General features: G+C 38.9%; 1 protein-coding gene across 1 annotated transcript in view; it reads right to left on the reverse strand.

Moving 5' to 3' along the window:
• Nucleotides 1-7111: 7111 nt before the first annotated feature.
• Nucleotides 7112-13780, reverse strand: part of mettl22 (methyltransferase 22, Kin17 lysine) — a 38876-nt gene continuing 32207 nt past the window's right edge. Inside the window, exons 11-12 of the mRNA XM_062036365.1 lie at nucleotides 12261-12429; nucleotides 7112-8219 (exon numbers count right to left, since the gene is read on the reverse strand). Of these exons, the coding sequence (XP_061892349.1) occupies nucleotides 8148-8219; nucleotides 12261-12429 (241 nt within the window). The 3' untranslated portion in view covers nucleotides 7112-8147. The remainder of the gene's footprint in view (nucleotides 8220-12260; nucleotides 12430-13780) is intronic.

Below are 13780 nucleotides of genomic sequence, written 5' to 3' on the forward strand. Positions count from 1 at the left end.
TAGGATGTTCATATATTCCCATTTAGGTGAACAATGTCTCATAATTTTCGCAAAGAAACGGGGTGGGGTGTTGGTTCTTGCCAGTTCCAGGTCCTAAATTGCCTGTCAAAGTGTCCCAACTTGTTGAATTACCTACTCAGATGTCTCATGTCCAAGTGAGATAGGATAGGGGAGACTTTTATTCATCCCACAATGGGGAAATTACGTTGCACTTTACTTCTGTTACTGTATGTAAAAAGGCATGATTTATGGTCTACAATAAACTTGCAGGGAAGCGAGGAAACAGCAGACCACTCGATGATGTAAACATAGGGACACACGGTAATAGTTTGTCTGTGTTAGCACTTCTAACAATATCACTAATACTTGGTTAATATGCAAGTCACGAAATGTAAACGGAGTATTGTTGGCGGTTTTTGAATGGTTATTCATTGGATTTTATTGGTGGAATAGTGGAGCTTCCTTAGGCTCTGCTGTAAGCCGGCTTTTTCTTTACGTTTATTTAATATTAAGAATGCATTAAAAAAATCCATCCGTCGCCATGTCTTTCATAAGGATTGTGAACGATAGGCTCAATTCTGTGATTTTGAACATTACCATTGCAGTTTCTGTAATTAAGGCACGAGCGCCTATAGTAATTGCTTTGTGCATGAATTTTCTCCAACTTCTAGCGCATTTTTGAGGCCTTTAACAAGTGCTAAAACGCACCAATATTTGCGAGCGTGAAAAATATTTTGGGTGACGCGAACACGGTATTTCAAAATTAACTCTTGAGCTCCCCTTGACATGCCACCAGATTCACGTATCGTCGCGGAAGTCGCTGGAGACGTCTAGCATGACAGGGCGCATGTAAAAGTCTCAAGAATCCATATTTCCCGGGCGCGGCGCCGCTGCTGCCCACTGCTCCCCAAGGGGATGGGACAAATGCAGAGGACAAATTTCGCCACATCTAGTGTGTGTGTGACAATCATTGGTACTTTAATCTTTAATCTTTAATTTAAAAAACAAACAGGAAGTCGGCCATCTTGATTTCCGTCTGCCATTTTTAGGCAAAAAGCAGAGGTCGTACATTAATAAACTCCTTCTCGGGACTTTGACCAAATGAGTGGCGGTTAAAATGACACATACTACACTGCAAAAACTGAAATCTAAGTAAGATTAAATATCTCAAATAACGGTGATATTTGCTTATTTTCCGTCTGATAAGATCATTTTTCTCACTAAGCAGATTTTATACTAGAGTGTTTTACTTGTTTTAAGGGTTTTGGTCCTAAATTATCTCAGTAAGATATTGCAGCTTGTTGCTGAGATTTTATGACCTATATTGAGCAACTGTTGCAAAGCTGTGTCATCAACACTCACAAGTATAAAACTACTTTTTTAAAGTAATAATTTCTTATTTCAAGCATTAAAAAAATCATGACTTTGACACAATTTTGTCTCAATTAAAACGGATGGACTTTGCTGTTTTATTTTCAATGAAACAATAGAAAATACGTACTCATAAAGTAGTAAAGTTGGCACAGTACAGTAAACTGTCACATGTTAATATTTAAACATGTGACATTTCTTACAATTTTGAACAGAAATAGTTCATGCACATTCAGATGAATTCTTCAAATTTACAATTAAAACATTTTTGGCCAGGGGCCGGGCTGTATATATATATATATATATATTATATATATATATATATATATATATATATATATATATATATATATATACATATATATATATATATTTATTTATTCCTCGCGCACTAATTGACTGAAAGAGCACGCACTTGGCGCGATGATGTCATGTTATCGATGGAAAAATGCATTTTTAGACCATATGATTTGCCTGAGCGGCTAGGAGACCCCGAGAGTAACAAGCGGTTGCTTTGTTGCCTTTCCATTAAGAACAATAAATTAGTTTTTAGTATAAGTTTGCTGGTTTCAAGAAATGTGATGCCGAGCGCATATCATTATGTCAAGATAATGGCACTAGCATTTACTTCATTTAAGAATATTTTTCAACATATTGAGCAAAAAGGTCTCTTTTTTATATACCAAGAAAAGTGCACTTATTAGTGAGAATATACTTATTTTAAGGTATTCTTGGGTTCATTGAGGTTAGCTAATTTTACTTGTTTTGGAAAGTCTTGACAAGCCAAATTTTCTTCTTCTATTGGCAGATAATTTTGCTTAGTTCAAGTAAAATACCCCTCATTTTTGTATTTTTATTCCTTGTTTTTGAACACTGACTTTTTGCGGTGTAGAAAGGTGGGCGATGATAAAAGATGTGGGCTTGGCATGATGCCAAACTTTGATCAAAACTCTCAACACTTATAACTCGGCTCCACAAATTCAGATCTTCGATCAAATTTGGTACAAATTTTACGACACCCTAAAGTGCTGGATTGGTGAATACATACTCGTTCCTCTAGTAATGGGCAGAGCCTGGCGGCAAAAAACTGCTCCTCACTATCAACCATCAAACTGCACTTAGGATGTTTAGATCTCCTTCCAAACTAATGTCAAGCTTTTAGGTTGGGGTCATGACTGCACGCTGATATCGACACCAATATCTCCCTCTTGTGGTGAAAAATTATAACGGTTATAACATCCTTCCACGTGCTCCGATCTTCCAGAGATTTTTGATGGTCGGTTGGGATTGGGTAAGATGTGAAGTGTGTGAAGTGAATTATATTTATATAGCGTTTTTCTCTAGTGACTCAAAGCCCTTTACATAGTGAAACCCAATATCTAAGTTACATTTAAACCAGTGTGGGTGGCACTGGGAGCAGGTGGGTAAAGTGTCTTGCCCAAGGACACAACGCCGGTGACTAGGATGGCGGAAGCGGGGATTGAACCTGCAACCCTCAAGTTGCTGGCACGGCCGCTCTACCAACCGAGCTATACCGCCCCATGCAACTGCATGACTGCCGTGGGGAGGTGGAAAATTATATACCTTCCTTCCACATGCTAAATGTTTGATGCTGGGTCGGGCATTGGGAAGGACGTGACCGCATGCCTCATGCGTGCCCAGCGACTTAACCCCGAGGTGCTCGCAGCTTTAATTGTAAGTTATTTTGCCTTTTGTTTCCTGTAATTATAATTTGTTTCATGAAATGTAAAAGTGCTTCCCACCTCCAAGTAATGAAGAAGACACGCTGACGAGATCTACAGTAGGTAAGGTTGTATCCAGACACGCTGCAGTGTGCTCAAACAACCACCATGTAGCATCTGTGAGCAGATAATACTGTATCATCCCTTTCTCTTTCAGACTTATCAGGTCCTTTAAGGTTGGTAGTGCATTCTTCACATAGGCTTTAAGAGAAGGATGAGGGAATAACTAACTATATGCCACCTCTTGGATTAATCACAAATGACACGTGTCATACAGAAAACCAATTGTCAAGAATCAGTTTCACATTTATACAGGGCAAATCAAACGAATGGAAGATGTTAAGCATGAGTTCTTACCACACAAGGTAGATGACGACGACTCCTCGCATTGACCATCAAACTGTCATAACTTCACTGCAGATGTTCAGTGTATATTGTAGTCATGCTGTTGCAATGTTCTTGTGCTTGGTTGATAAGCATATCCTTTCACATTGGTCACCACACATCACACACATATTTAACGGATATTTTTACCAGTCCTAGTGTGGATACAGTCGTCCCTCGTTCATCGCGGCCAATTGATTCTAGATTAGACCGTTAAAAACAAGTTCATTATTGAAATTATTGTTGATAAATCAAATATTTATATGGTTGGAGCATATAAAAATATCTACTTCCTTCTAAACACATTTCACATTATTAGATCCCTCTGAACATAAATAATAACACATAACACCCATATACCGTATTTTTCGGACTATAAGTCACAGTTTTTTTCATAGTTTGGCCGGGGATGCGACTTATACTCGGGAGCGACTTATGTGTGAAATTATCAAATAATATTATTTAGCTCATTCCCGTAAGAGACTAGACGTATAAGATTTCATGGGATTTAGCAATTAGGAGTGACAGATTGTTTAGTAAACGTGTAGCATGTTCTATATGTTCAGGGTTTCCCACACATTAATTTATTTGTGGCGGCCCGCCACGAAAGAATTACGTCCGCCACAAATAAAAAAATAAAAACTTTTTTTTTTTATTTTTTAGGTCCTGTCCAGCTTCTCAGGCAAATCATATAGTTGATGTAGATGCCCATATAGGCTGTTCAGATTTACTTTACAAAAGAGAAGTGTAGGATACTTCTCTTGTTGCCTTATTTGTATTTGACCACTACTGTTTTCTGTTTATTTGTTACTGACTGTGGCAGGACACCTCTGCCTCTGTTTCACTTTATGTTGCTGGTAAATAATATGGTTGTAGTAGTAGGCTAAAATTAAATTATTTAGTATGCACTAATTAAAGGGGCAGAGCTTTAAGAGACATTTTAGCTTTTATATTTTATAAGATATATTTTTTGTAAGAACCACAATTAATAGATATTTTTCAGTGAATAACTTATTGTTCAAATCTGTGTATAAATATGTACATAAAGTGTTGTAATTATATTGTGAAATGGATGGATGGATGGACGTTTAAAACAAAACTGTTATTATTAATTAGTACGAATACATTTTTTGAGCCTTTTTAGAGAAAATCATATCATTGTAGTAAATTATGCAAATTACTTGATGATGTCATGGTGACCACGCCCATAGCCACGCCCCCACCGCCCCAGGTATCTTGGCAGTTTATGGGAAACACTGATGTTATAGTTATTTGAATGACTCTTACCATAATATGTTACGTTAACATACCAGGCACGTTCTCAGTTGGTTATTTATGCCTCATATAACGTACACTTATTCAGCCTGTTGTTCACTATTCTTTATTTATTTTAAATTGCCTTTCAAATGTCTATTCTTGGTGTTGGATTTTATCAAATAAATTTCCCCAAAAAATGCGACTTATACTCCAGTGCGACTTATGTTGTTTTCCTTCTTTATTATGCATTTTCGGCCGGTGCGACTTATACTACTGAGCGACTTATACTCCGAAAAATACGGTAGTCACCATTTCCCCCAATAAAGTAGCTCTAAGTGTGTTCTACTGTAGATTACAGTACTCACAGTCGGAGAATCCTCCAGATGTCATTGCTATGGTCGTTGCCCGGCCACTATAACACAACCACCACATAGAAATATTTTGTCACTAAGCTGAACTAAGCTTTGATATGTTTTGTAAAAAAAAAACTTGGTCAACTTGGTCAAAGCTATGTGTTGTTCGCATCGCGTGTCCTGCGTTGTCATTCTGCGCCGCTTAAGCCAAAGGCTCACCGATGTCATGTGGCGCTGATTATGTCAAAGATGACGTGCATCAACAGAGTTCATCTCCACTTATCAATGCACAGACAGCAGCTGATAGTATTAAAGGGGTAATATTATGATTTTTTGCTACATTTAAAACAATTTCTTGTGGTCTACATAACATGTAATGTTTGTTCTTCGGTCCAAAATTTACAAAGATTATGTTTTAGTGACCGTCTTCCAATGTATCTTCAGATTGCACCATTTTGTGGGCGGTTTTAAATAACGTGTTTGTTCTTCGGTCCAAAATTTGCAAAGATTATGTTTTAGTGACAGTCTTCCAATGTATCTTCAGATTGCACCATTTTGTGGGCGGTTTTAAATAACGTGTCTAAGCCCTCCTCCAGGCCAAGCCCCCTTTAACTGTTTCTTCTCCCCGTCAGCCATGTTGTAGTTTTTTAGCAATTCCATATCGAGTCTACTGACAGATACAAGTTATAAATATATGTTACTTTTTAATGGCAGCAAAGCTCTTCAAGGCCTACTGAAATGAAATATTTGTATTTAAACGGGGATAGCAGATCCATTCTATGTGTCATACTTGATCATTTCGCGATATTGCCATATTTTTGCTGAAAGGATTTAGTAGAGAACATTGACGATAAAGTTTGCAACTTTTGATCGCTGATAAAAAAAAGCCTTGCCTGTACCGGAAGTAGCGTGACGTCACAGGCTGAAGGGCTCCTCACATTTCCCCATTGTTTACACCAGCAGCGAGAGCGATTCGGATCGAGAAAGCGACGATTACTCCATTAATTTGAGCGCGGATGAAAGATTCGTGGATGAGGAACGTGAGAGTGAAGGACTAGAGTGCAGTGCAGGACGTATCTTTTTTCGCTCTGACCGTAACTTAGGTACAAGGGTTCATTGGATTCCACACTTTCTCCTTTTTCTATTGTGGAGCACGGATTTGTATTTTAAACCACCTCGGATACTATATCCTCTTGAAAATGAGAGTCGAGAACGCAAAATGGACATTCACAGTGACTTTTATCTCCACGACTATACATCGGCGAAGCTCTTTAGCTACGGAGCTAACGTGATAGCATCGTGCTTAAATGCAGATAGAAACAAAATAAATAAACCCCTGACTGGAAGGATGGACAGAAGATCAACAATACTATTAAACCATGGACATGTAACTACACGGTTAATGCTTTTCAGCCTGTCGAAGCTTAACAATGCTGTTGCTAACGACGCCATTGAAGCTAACATAGCTACGGGACCTCGACAGAGCTATGCTAAAAACATTAGCTATCCACCTACGCCAGCCAGCCCTCATCTGCTCATCAACACCCGTGCTCACCTGAGTTGCAGCGATCGACGGAGCGACGAAGGACTTCACCCGATCATAGATGCGGTCGGCGGCCCGGAGACGGAGGAAGTCAAGGTGAGGTCGGCGGCTAGCGCGTCTGCTATCCATCTCAAAGTCCACAACCAGGAGGACTTTGAGATGGATAGCAGACGCGCTAGTTTGTGTTGCTGTAGTCCGCCGCTAATACACCGATCCCACCTACAGCTTTCTTCTTTGCAGTCTTCATTGTTCATTAAACAAATTGCAAAAGATTCACCAACACAGATGTCCAGAATACTGTGGAATTATGTAGTGAAAACAGAGCTTTTTGTATTGGATCCAATGGGGTCCGAATACTTCCGTTCACTCTGTGACGTCACGCGCATACGTCATCATACATAGACGTTTTCAACCGGAAGTTTCGCGGGAAATTTAAAATTGCACTTTATAAGTTAACCCGGCCGTATTGGCATGTGTTGCAATGTTAAGATTTCATCATTGATATATAAACTATCAGACTGCGTGGTCAGTAGTAGTGGCTTTCAGTAGGCCTTTCAGGTAAATCTCCACCATATACGGAGTTATCCGCTGACATAACTGAGGCAAGCTACGTCACAATTGTCTCAAAATTACAAACGGCTCGTTTGGAAGAAGGCAAGATTGTTTTATAAATATTTCTGCCATGTCTCCATAGTTTGATTTCACATTTTCGGGACTTTTGTGGATCTCTAATACACAAAAACAGGTACCATCCAATAGGTAAGAAAAGTAGATTTTGCACATCAAGGCGCCTTTATGTGATACAGTAGGTAAGGTTGTTTTTTTGCCTCATTCCTGTGAGAATCCTGTGTGTGACTGAAGGGTTAAGGAGTGGGACTGTCCCGGACTAGCTGCAGTGTGCTCAAACAACCACCAGGTACAGTAGCATCTGCTAGCAGATAATTCTGTATCATCTCTTTCGGACTTATCAGGCATTCCTCGGTCACACTTTGAGTGAGGAATTAGGCAAAAACTAACTCAAACGTACTGTACGTATCGCATCTCGTCTTTTTGACATCGCTTACGTCAAAGGCTCATCAATGTGGAGATGTCTTATTGAGGTTGAGGATGAGTGCATCAAAAAAATGTTCTGCCAAAAGTCGGCGCTAGTCTATCTTTAATCAAGTTGACCAAGTTTAGCTGCCGTGGTAACCTTTAACCCGGAAACGCAAGTCCCGCTTAATGAATGTCTTTATCGATCACTACAACATAATAATAAACAAGACAAATACTTCACTGTTATACATATAAGACGTAAGTCTTAACTTAAAATTTAGGTGAGAAATATGTCGAATATGCTTTAAAAAAAATCAGCAATGTAGTGAAGCCGCAATATTTGAAGTGTGATGTGGCAGATGCAAATACCCAGGAACAAAACTTGGGACATTGGAGAAAGTTCTTTGGAGAGGATAGTGGTGCAGGAGGTTGGAAAATCGATGCAGATGCAGAGAGTGCAGGTCAAGATGTGAGCTGCTGAGAAGCCTCGGTTTTTTCAGAGGGGACTCTATTGACAGTCACCTTCCATAGCTCCTGGAATAGCAACAGATCATTGGTAGGAATCGATCTAGCCAATGTTAAAACATTCTGCCAAAGATAATGCGTATTTGTCAAGTAATACATCCAGTGAACCTCATGTCGATATAACGGAATTTAACCATGGAGAAAGGGAGGATGGGCAATATGAAGTATTTTTTAATCTAAGACAGCTTGTTCACAGTTTTCTATGTAAATGCCTACATGTTCTTTGGGGAAAGTGCTGAGGCGGGCGGCTTATTGTGAATTATTGACTTTGTTTTGCTCCAATATTTGGACAGTTAATACATGTGATCAGTAGGAGTGTAACGGTACGTGTATTTGTATTGAACCGTTTCGGTACGGGGGTTCCGGTTCGGTTCGGAGGTGTACCGAACGAGTTTCCACACGGACATATTAAGTAGCGTAACGTGCGTTGTGTAAACAATGCACACCGAGGCACAACACACGGCATGCTAGCAGCTAACGGGCTACGATAGACTGACCATACGTCCTCTTTTCACCGAGCATGTCCTCTTTTGCGGAGCTGTCAGGACGGAGTTTCTTAAATGCCTCAAATGTCCGGCATTTTGAGTTAGGGTTGCGTGTATTTTCAATGTACGTTCAGGGTTAAGAAGGGGTTAAAAACAAAACAAATTGTGCAGAGAGCGAAAGAGTTATGATAAACGCGCATGCGTCGCCAGGCTCTGCTTTTTATCCATAGATTTATCAGATTTAATTTTTTATTATCTATAGCAGGGGTGTCAAAAGTGTGCCCCGGAGGCCATTTGTGGCCCACAGCTAATGTTTTAAAGGCCCACGGCACATTCTAAAAATACTATTAAAATAAACAAAAACATAACAAAAGTGAAATAAAAAAGCTTAAAGGTGAAATGTAATTTAGAAAAAGTTGCAATGTTGACTAATAAAACGAAGCTGTCTTTTTTTCTTTCAAACTGTCATTGCTCAAAACATAATATTGAATCAAAATCAATAGGGATGTCCGATAATGGCTTTTTGCCGATATCCGATATTCCGATATTGTCCAACTCTTTAATTAACGATACCGATATCAACCGATACCGATATCAACCGATATATGCAGTCGTGGAATTAACACATTATTATGCCTAATTTGGACAACCAGGTATGGTGAAGATAAGGTACTTTTTAAAAAAATTAGTAAAATAAGATAAATAAATTAAAAACATTTTCTTGAATAAAAAAGAAAGTACAACAATATAAAAACAGTTACATAAAAACTAGTAATGAATGAAAATTAGTAAAATTAACTGTTAAAGGTTAGTACTATTAGTGGACCAGCAGCACGCACAATCATGTGTGCTTACGGACTGTATCCCTTGCAGACTGTATTGATATATATTGATATATAATGTAGGAACCAGAATATTAATAACAGAAAGAAACAACCCTTTTGTGTGAATGAGTGTAAATGGGGGAGGGAGGTTTTTTGGTTTGGTGCACTAATTGTAAGTGTATCTTGTGTTTTTTATGTTGATTTAATTAAAAAAAAACAAAAAAAAAAACGATACCGATAATAAAAAAAACGATACCGATAATTTCCGATATTACATTTTAACGCATATATCGGCCGATAATCTCTAAAAATCAATGTTATTAGGAATTATTGACACATCAAATATTCCACTAAGAAAAATATTTTTGGTGGAATATTTTGCAAATTTGTTAAATAAATAACCCAAAAATTTATATTTTGTTGTTTTCTTACCGTACCGAAAATGAACCGAACCGTGACCTCTAAACCGAGGTACGTACCGAACCAAAATTTTTGTGTACCGTTACACCCCTAGTGATCAGTATTGGTATCGGCCAATCTCACTCGTGGCGGATCGGTATTGGAATTGGCAGCAGAAAACCTTGATTGGAACATCCTTATAAGTAGCCACTCCTAGCTAAACTGAGGAAGGAAGTCACTTTTGGGAGTTTGCAATTAATTTTTACCCTTAATCATGTTTTCCTGAGCATAAGGCAGACTGTGCTGATGGCAGTGTGTTAAAGAAATGGAAAGTGAAGTTAAATCCTACATCCTAGGAATAGAGCCAACCAACACTGGCCGCATGCTTGGTCTACTCTGGGTTTTCTCTAAAAGTGGGGCACACCCTGCTGGGGGAGTGTGTTGCGATGCCAGCATGCCAGCATGCTTATCAGTATCACGCAATTTAATGCTTCAAAACCTGCTTTGAAAAGCTGTGCACTAAAAGTTGATCTATATTTCTTTTTTGTCTTGTTTATTTGATGTTAACAATGATACAATGTATATTGAGGTCATTTTGATGCAAAATGACAAATTAGGATATCATTTTTGGTGTTATTATCTCAAAAGAATAATTCATCTATGTAATTAACTGTTAATTGCTGGTTACTTTCTGCTGTAGCGCAGATATAAATCTACACGTCTGGTAAAATATATGAGCACTTATTCTCCTGTTGTCCTGCTACGTTTCATTAGTTTTGCGCATTAATACAAATTTGGGTATCGCTTCAAAACCAAGTAGTTACAGTGACAATATTGGCTATACCAATGCTGATATCAATACTTAAAAAATTCTAGATCGTTGAAAGATTAAATTTAGGATCACAATTAGACAATTTAAATTATTTCCTTATTCTTGTTATTATAAATACAATATTTTGAGCAAAATATAGTCAGTAACGAGACAAAAGCAAAAACAACTACCATATTTTACGCACTATAAGGCGCACCGGATTATAAGGCGCCCCTTCAATGAATGGCCTATTTTAAAACTTTGTTCATATATAAGGCGCACCGCATTATAAGGTGCACTGTCAGCTTTTGAGAAAATTGGAGGTTTTTAGGTGCGCCTTATAGTGCGGAAAATACAACTAAATGGGTTATACTTGTATAGCGCTTTTCTACCTTCAAGGTACTCAAAGTGCTTTGACACTATTTCCACATTCACCCATTCACACACTGATGGCGGGAGCTGCCATGCAAGGCCCTAACCACGACCCATCAGAAGCAAGGGTGAATCTTGCTTAAGGACACAACGGACGTGACGAGGTTGGTAGAAGGTGGGGATCGAACCAGGAACCCCCAGGTTGCTGGCACGGCCACTCTCCCAACAGCGCCACGTCGTCCCTGCTGGCTCTGACTTAAACCTTTTGTTTTTTTCCTTTTAAGTCCTCCTGTGTCCAGGCACTTATTTTCCGAGTTTGTAAACAACAAAAAAAGACCAAAAAATGACTTTGATTGTAAATAAAATCAATCTAATCACTTTGGTATCGACCAAACTATGCGTTGTATCGTTATTGTCGACATTTACATTGATGCACCCACCCTGTTTACATTGAAGAGCTCTAGCTTAGCGGTTAGCATGGCTTCTTGTATCCTCTTACAGTGTGTTGAGCATGTTTAGCTTTTCATTGCGCTTTAGTCCTTTATTGATAATGATACATGTAAGAAACAGTTTATCTGTTGCCATGTAGGCAAAGAATAATGACTTAGAAGCGGCTTCGCAGTGTAGGGACATTTTTCGCGCTTGCTCATGAGGATGCTGCATTGCCCCTGTCACGTTTGCGCTGACACAGGTAGAATGTGTCATCAACATGCATGGTCACAATATGGATATATAATTATAATCTATATTGTGGGCCAAATTAATATACCGCTCCCAGTCTGTGGAACGCTCTCCCTGACCACCTGAGGGCACCACAGACTGTGGATGATTCTAAAAAAGGCTTAAAAACCCTTCTTTTAAAAAAAATATTTTTTAGATATATGCATACTAGTTCTAGCTATTTGGCTGTTGTAGTTTAAAAAAAAAAATGTTTTATTATCGTTTTATTTTTATTTTTTTAATACACTGTAGCACTTTGAGGTTGTTTACTCAATGTAAAGTGCTTTTTACAAATAAAATCTATTATTATTATTATTATTACAGTAATTTATATCGTATATTGCCTATATAAAGCAACCATATACAAGCAAAACTATCCAAGATAAAACCAACAATGAAGCAAAAAAATTTTAAATTTTCGAGACGAGCGTGTTCTTACCAGGTGCTCTATGCGTTCGTACTGAAGAAACTGGGGGAAGGTACAAGGGAGCTGTTCAACAGTGTATTTGCATTGTCCGTCCACCGTGTCCTCAAGTTGGTACAGGCAGTGCCGGAAATGGTTGTAGGCCTCACAGGACACATCCATTTCTCGCAGGGTGAAGTTCAACCTTGATAACGCCACATTATCAATTACTAACTGTTTGAAAAAAGACAATCTCCTTTAAAGTAACAATGTAGATTGGACACAGAATAATACTTTGTATGTATAAATACAAACCCCGTTTCCATATGAGTTGGGAAATTGTGTTAGATGTAAATATAAACGGAATACAATGATTTGCAAATCCTTTTCAACCCATATTCAGTTGAATATGCTACAAAGACAACATATTTGATGTTCAAACTGATAAACTTTTTTTTTTGTAAATAGTCATTAACTTTAGAATTTGATGCCAGCAGCACGTGACAAAGAAGTTGGGAAAGGTGGCAATAAATACTGATAAAGTTGAGGAATGCTCATCAAACACTTATTTGGAACATCCCACAGGTGTGCAGGCTAATTGGGAACAGGTGGGTGCCATGATTGGGTATAAAAGTAGATAGAAATGCTCATTCATTCACAAACAAGGATGGGACGAGGGTCACCCCTTTGTCAACAAATGCGTGAGCAAATTGTTGAACAGTTTAAGAAAAACCTTTCCCAACCAGCTATTGCAAGGAATTTAGGGATTTCACCATCTACGCTCCGTAATATCATCAAAGGGTTCAGAGAATCTGGAGAAATCACTGCACGTAAGCAGCTAAGCCCGTGACCTTCGATCCCTCAGGCTGTACTGCATCAACAAGCGACATCAGTGTGTAAAGGATATCACCACATGGGCTCAGGAACACTTCAGAAACCCACTGTCAGTAACTACAGTTGGTCGCTACATCTGTAAGTGCAAGTTAAAACTCTCCTATGCAAGGCGAAAACCGTTTATCAACAACACCCAGAAACGCCGTCGGCTTCGCTGGGCCTGAGCTCATCTAAGATGGACTGATACAAAGTGGAAAAGTGTTCTGTGGTCTGCCGAGTCCACATTTCAAATTGTTTTTGGAAACTGTGGACGTCGTGTCCTCCGGACCAAAGAGGAAAAGAACCATCCGGATTGTTATAGGCGCAAAGTGTAAAAGCCAGCATGTGTGATGGTATGGGGGTGTATTAGTGCCCAAGACATGGGTAACTTACACATCTGTGAAGGCGCCATTAATGCCGAAAGGTACATACAGGTTTTGGAGCAACATATGTTGCCATCCAAGCAACGTTACCATGGACGCCCCTGCTTATTTCAGCAAGACAATGCCAAGCTACATGTTACATCAACGTGGCTTCATAGTAAAAGAGTGCGGGTACTAGACTGGCCTGCCTGTAGTCCAGACCTGTCTCCCATTGAAAATGTGTGGCGCATTATGAAGCCTAAAATAGCACAACGGAGACCCCCAGACTGTTGAACAACTTAAGCTGTACATCAAGCAAGA

Source organism: Entelurus aequoreus, linkage group LG25 (genome assembly GCF_033978785.1).
Source record: "Entelurus aequoreus isolate RoL-2023_Sb linkage group LG25, RoL_Eaeq_v1.1, whole genome shotgun sequence".
Lineage (NCBI taxonomy): Eukaryota > Metazoa > Chordata > Actinopteri > Syngnathiformes > Syngnathidae > Entelurus > Entelurus aequoreus.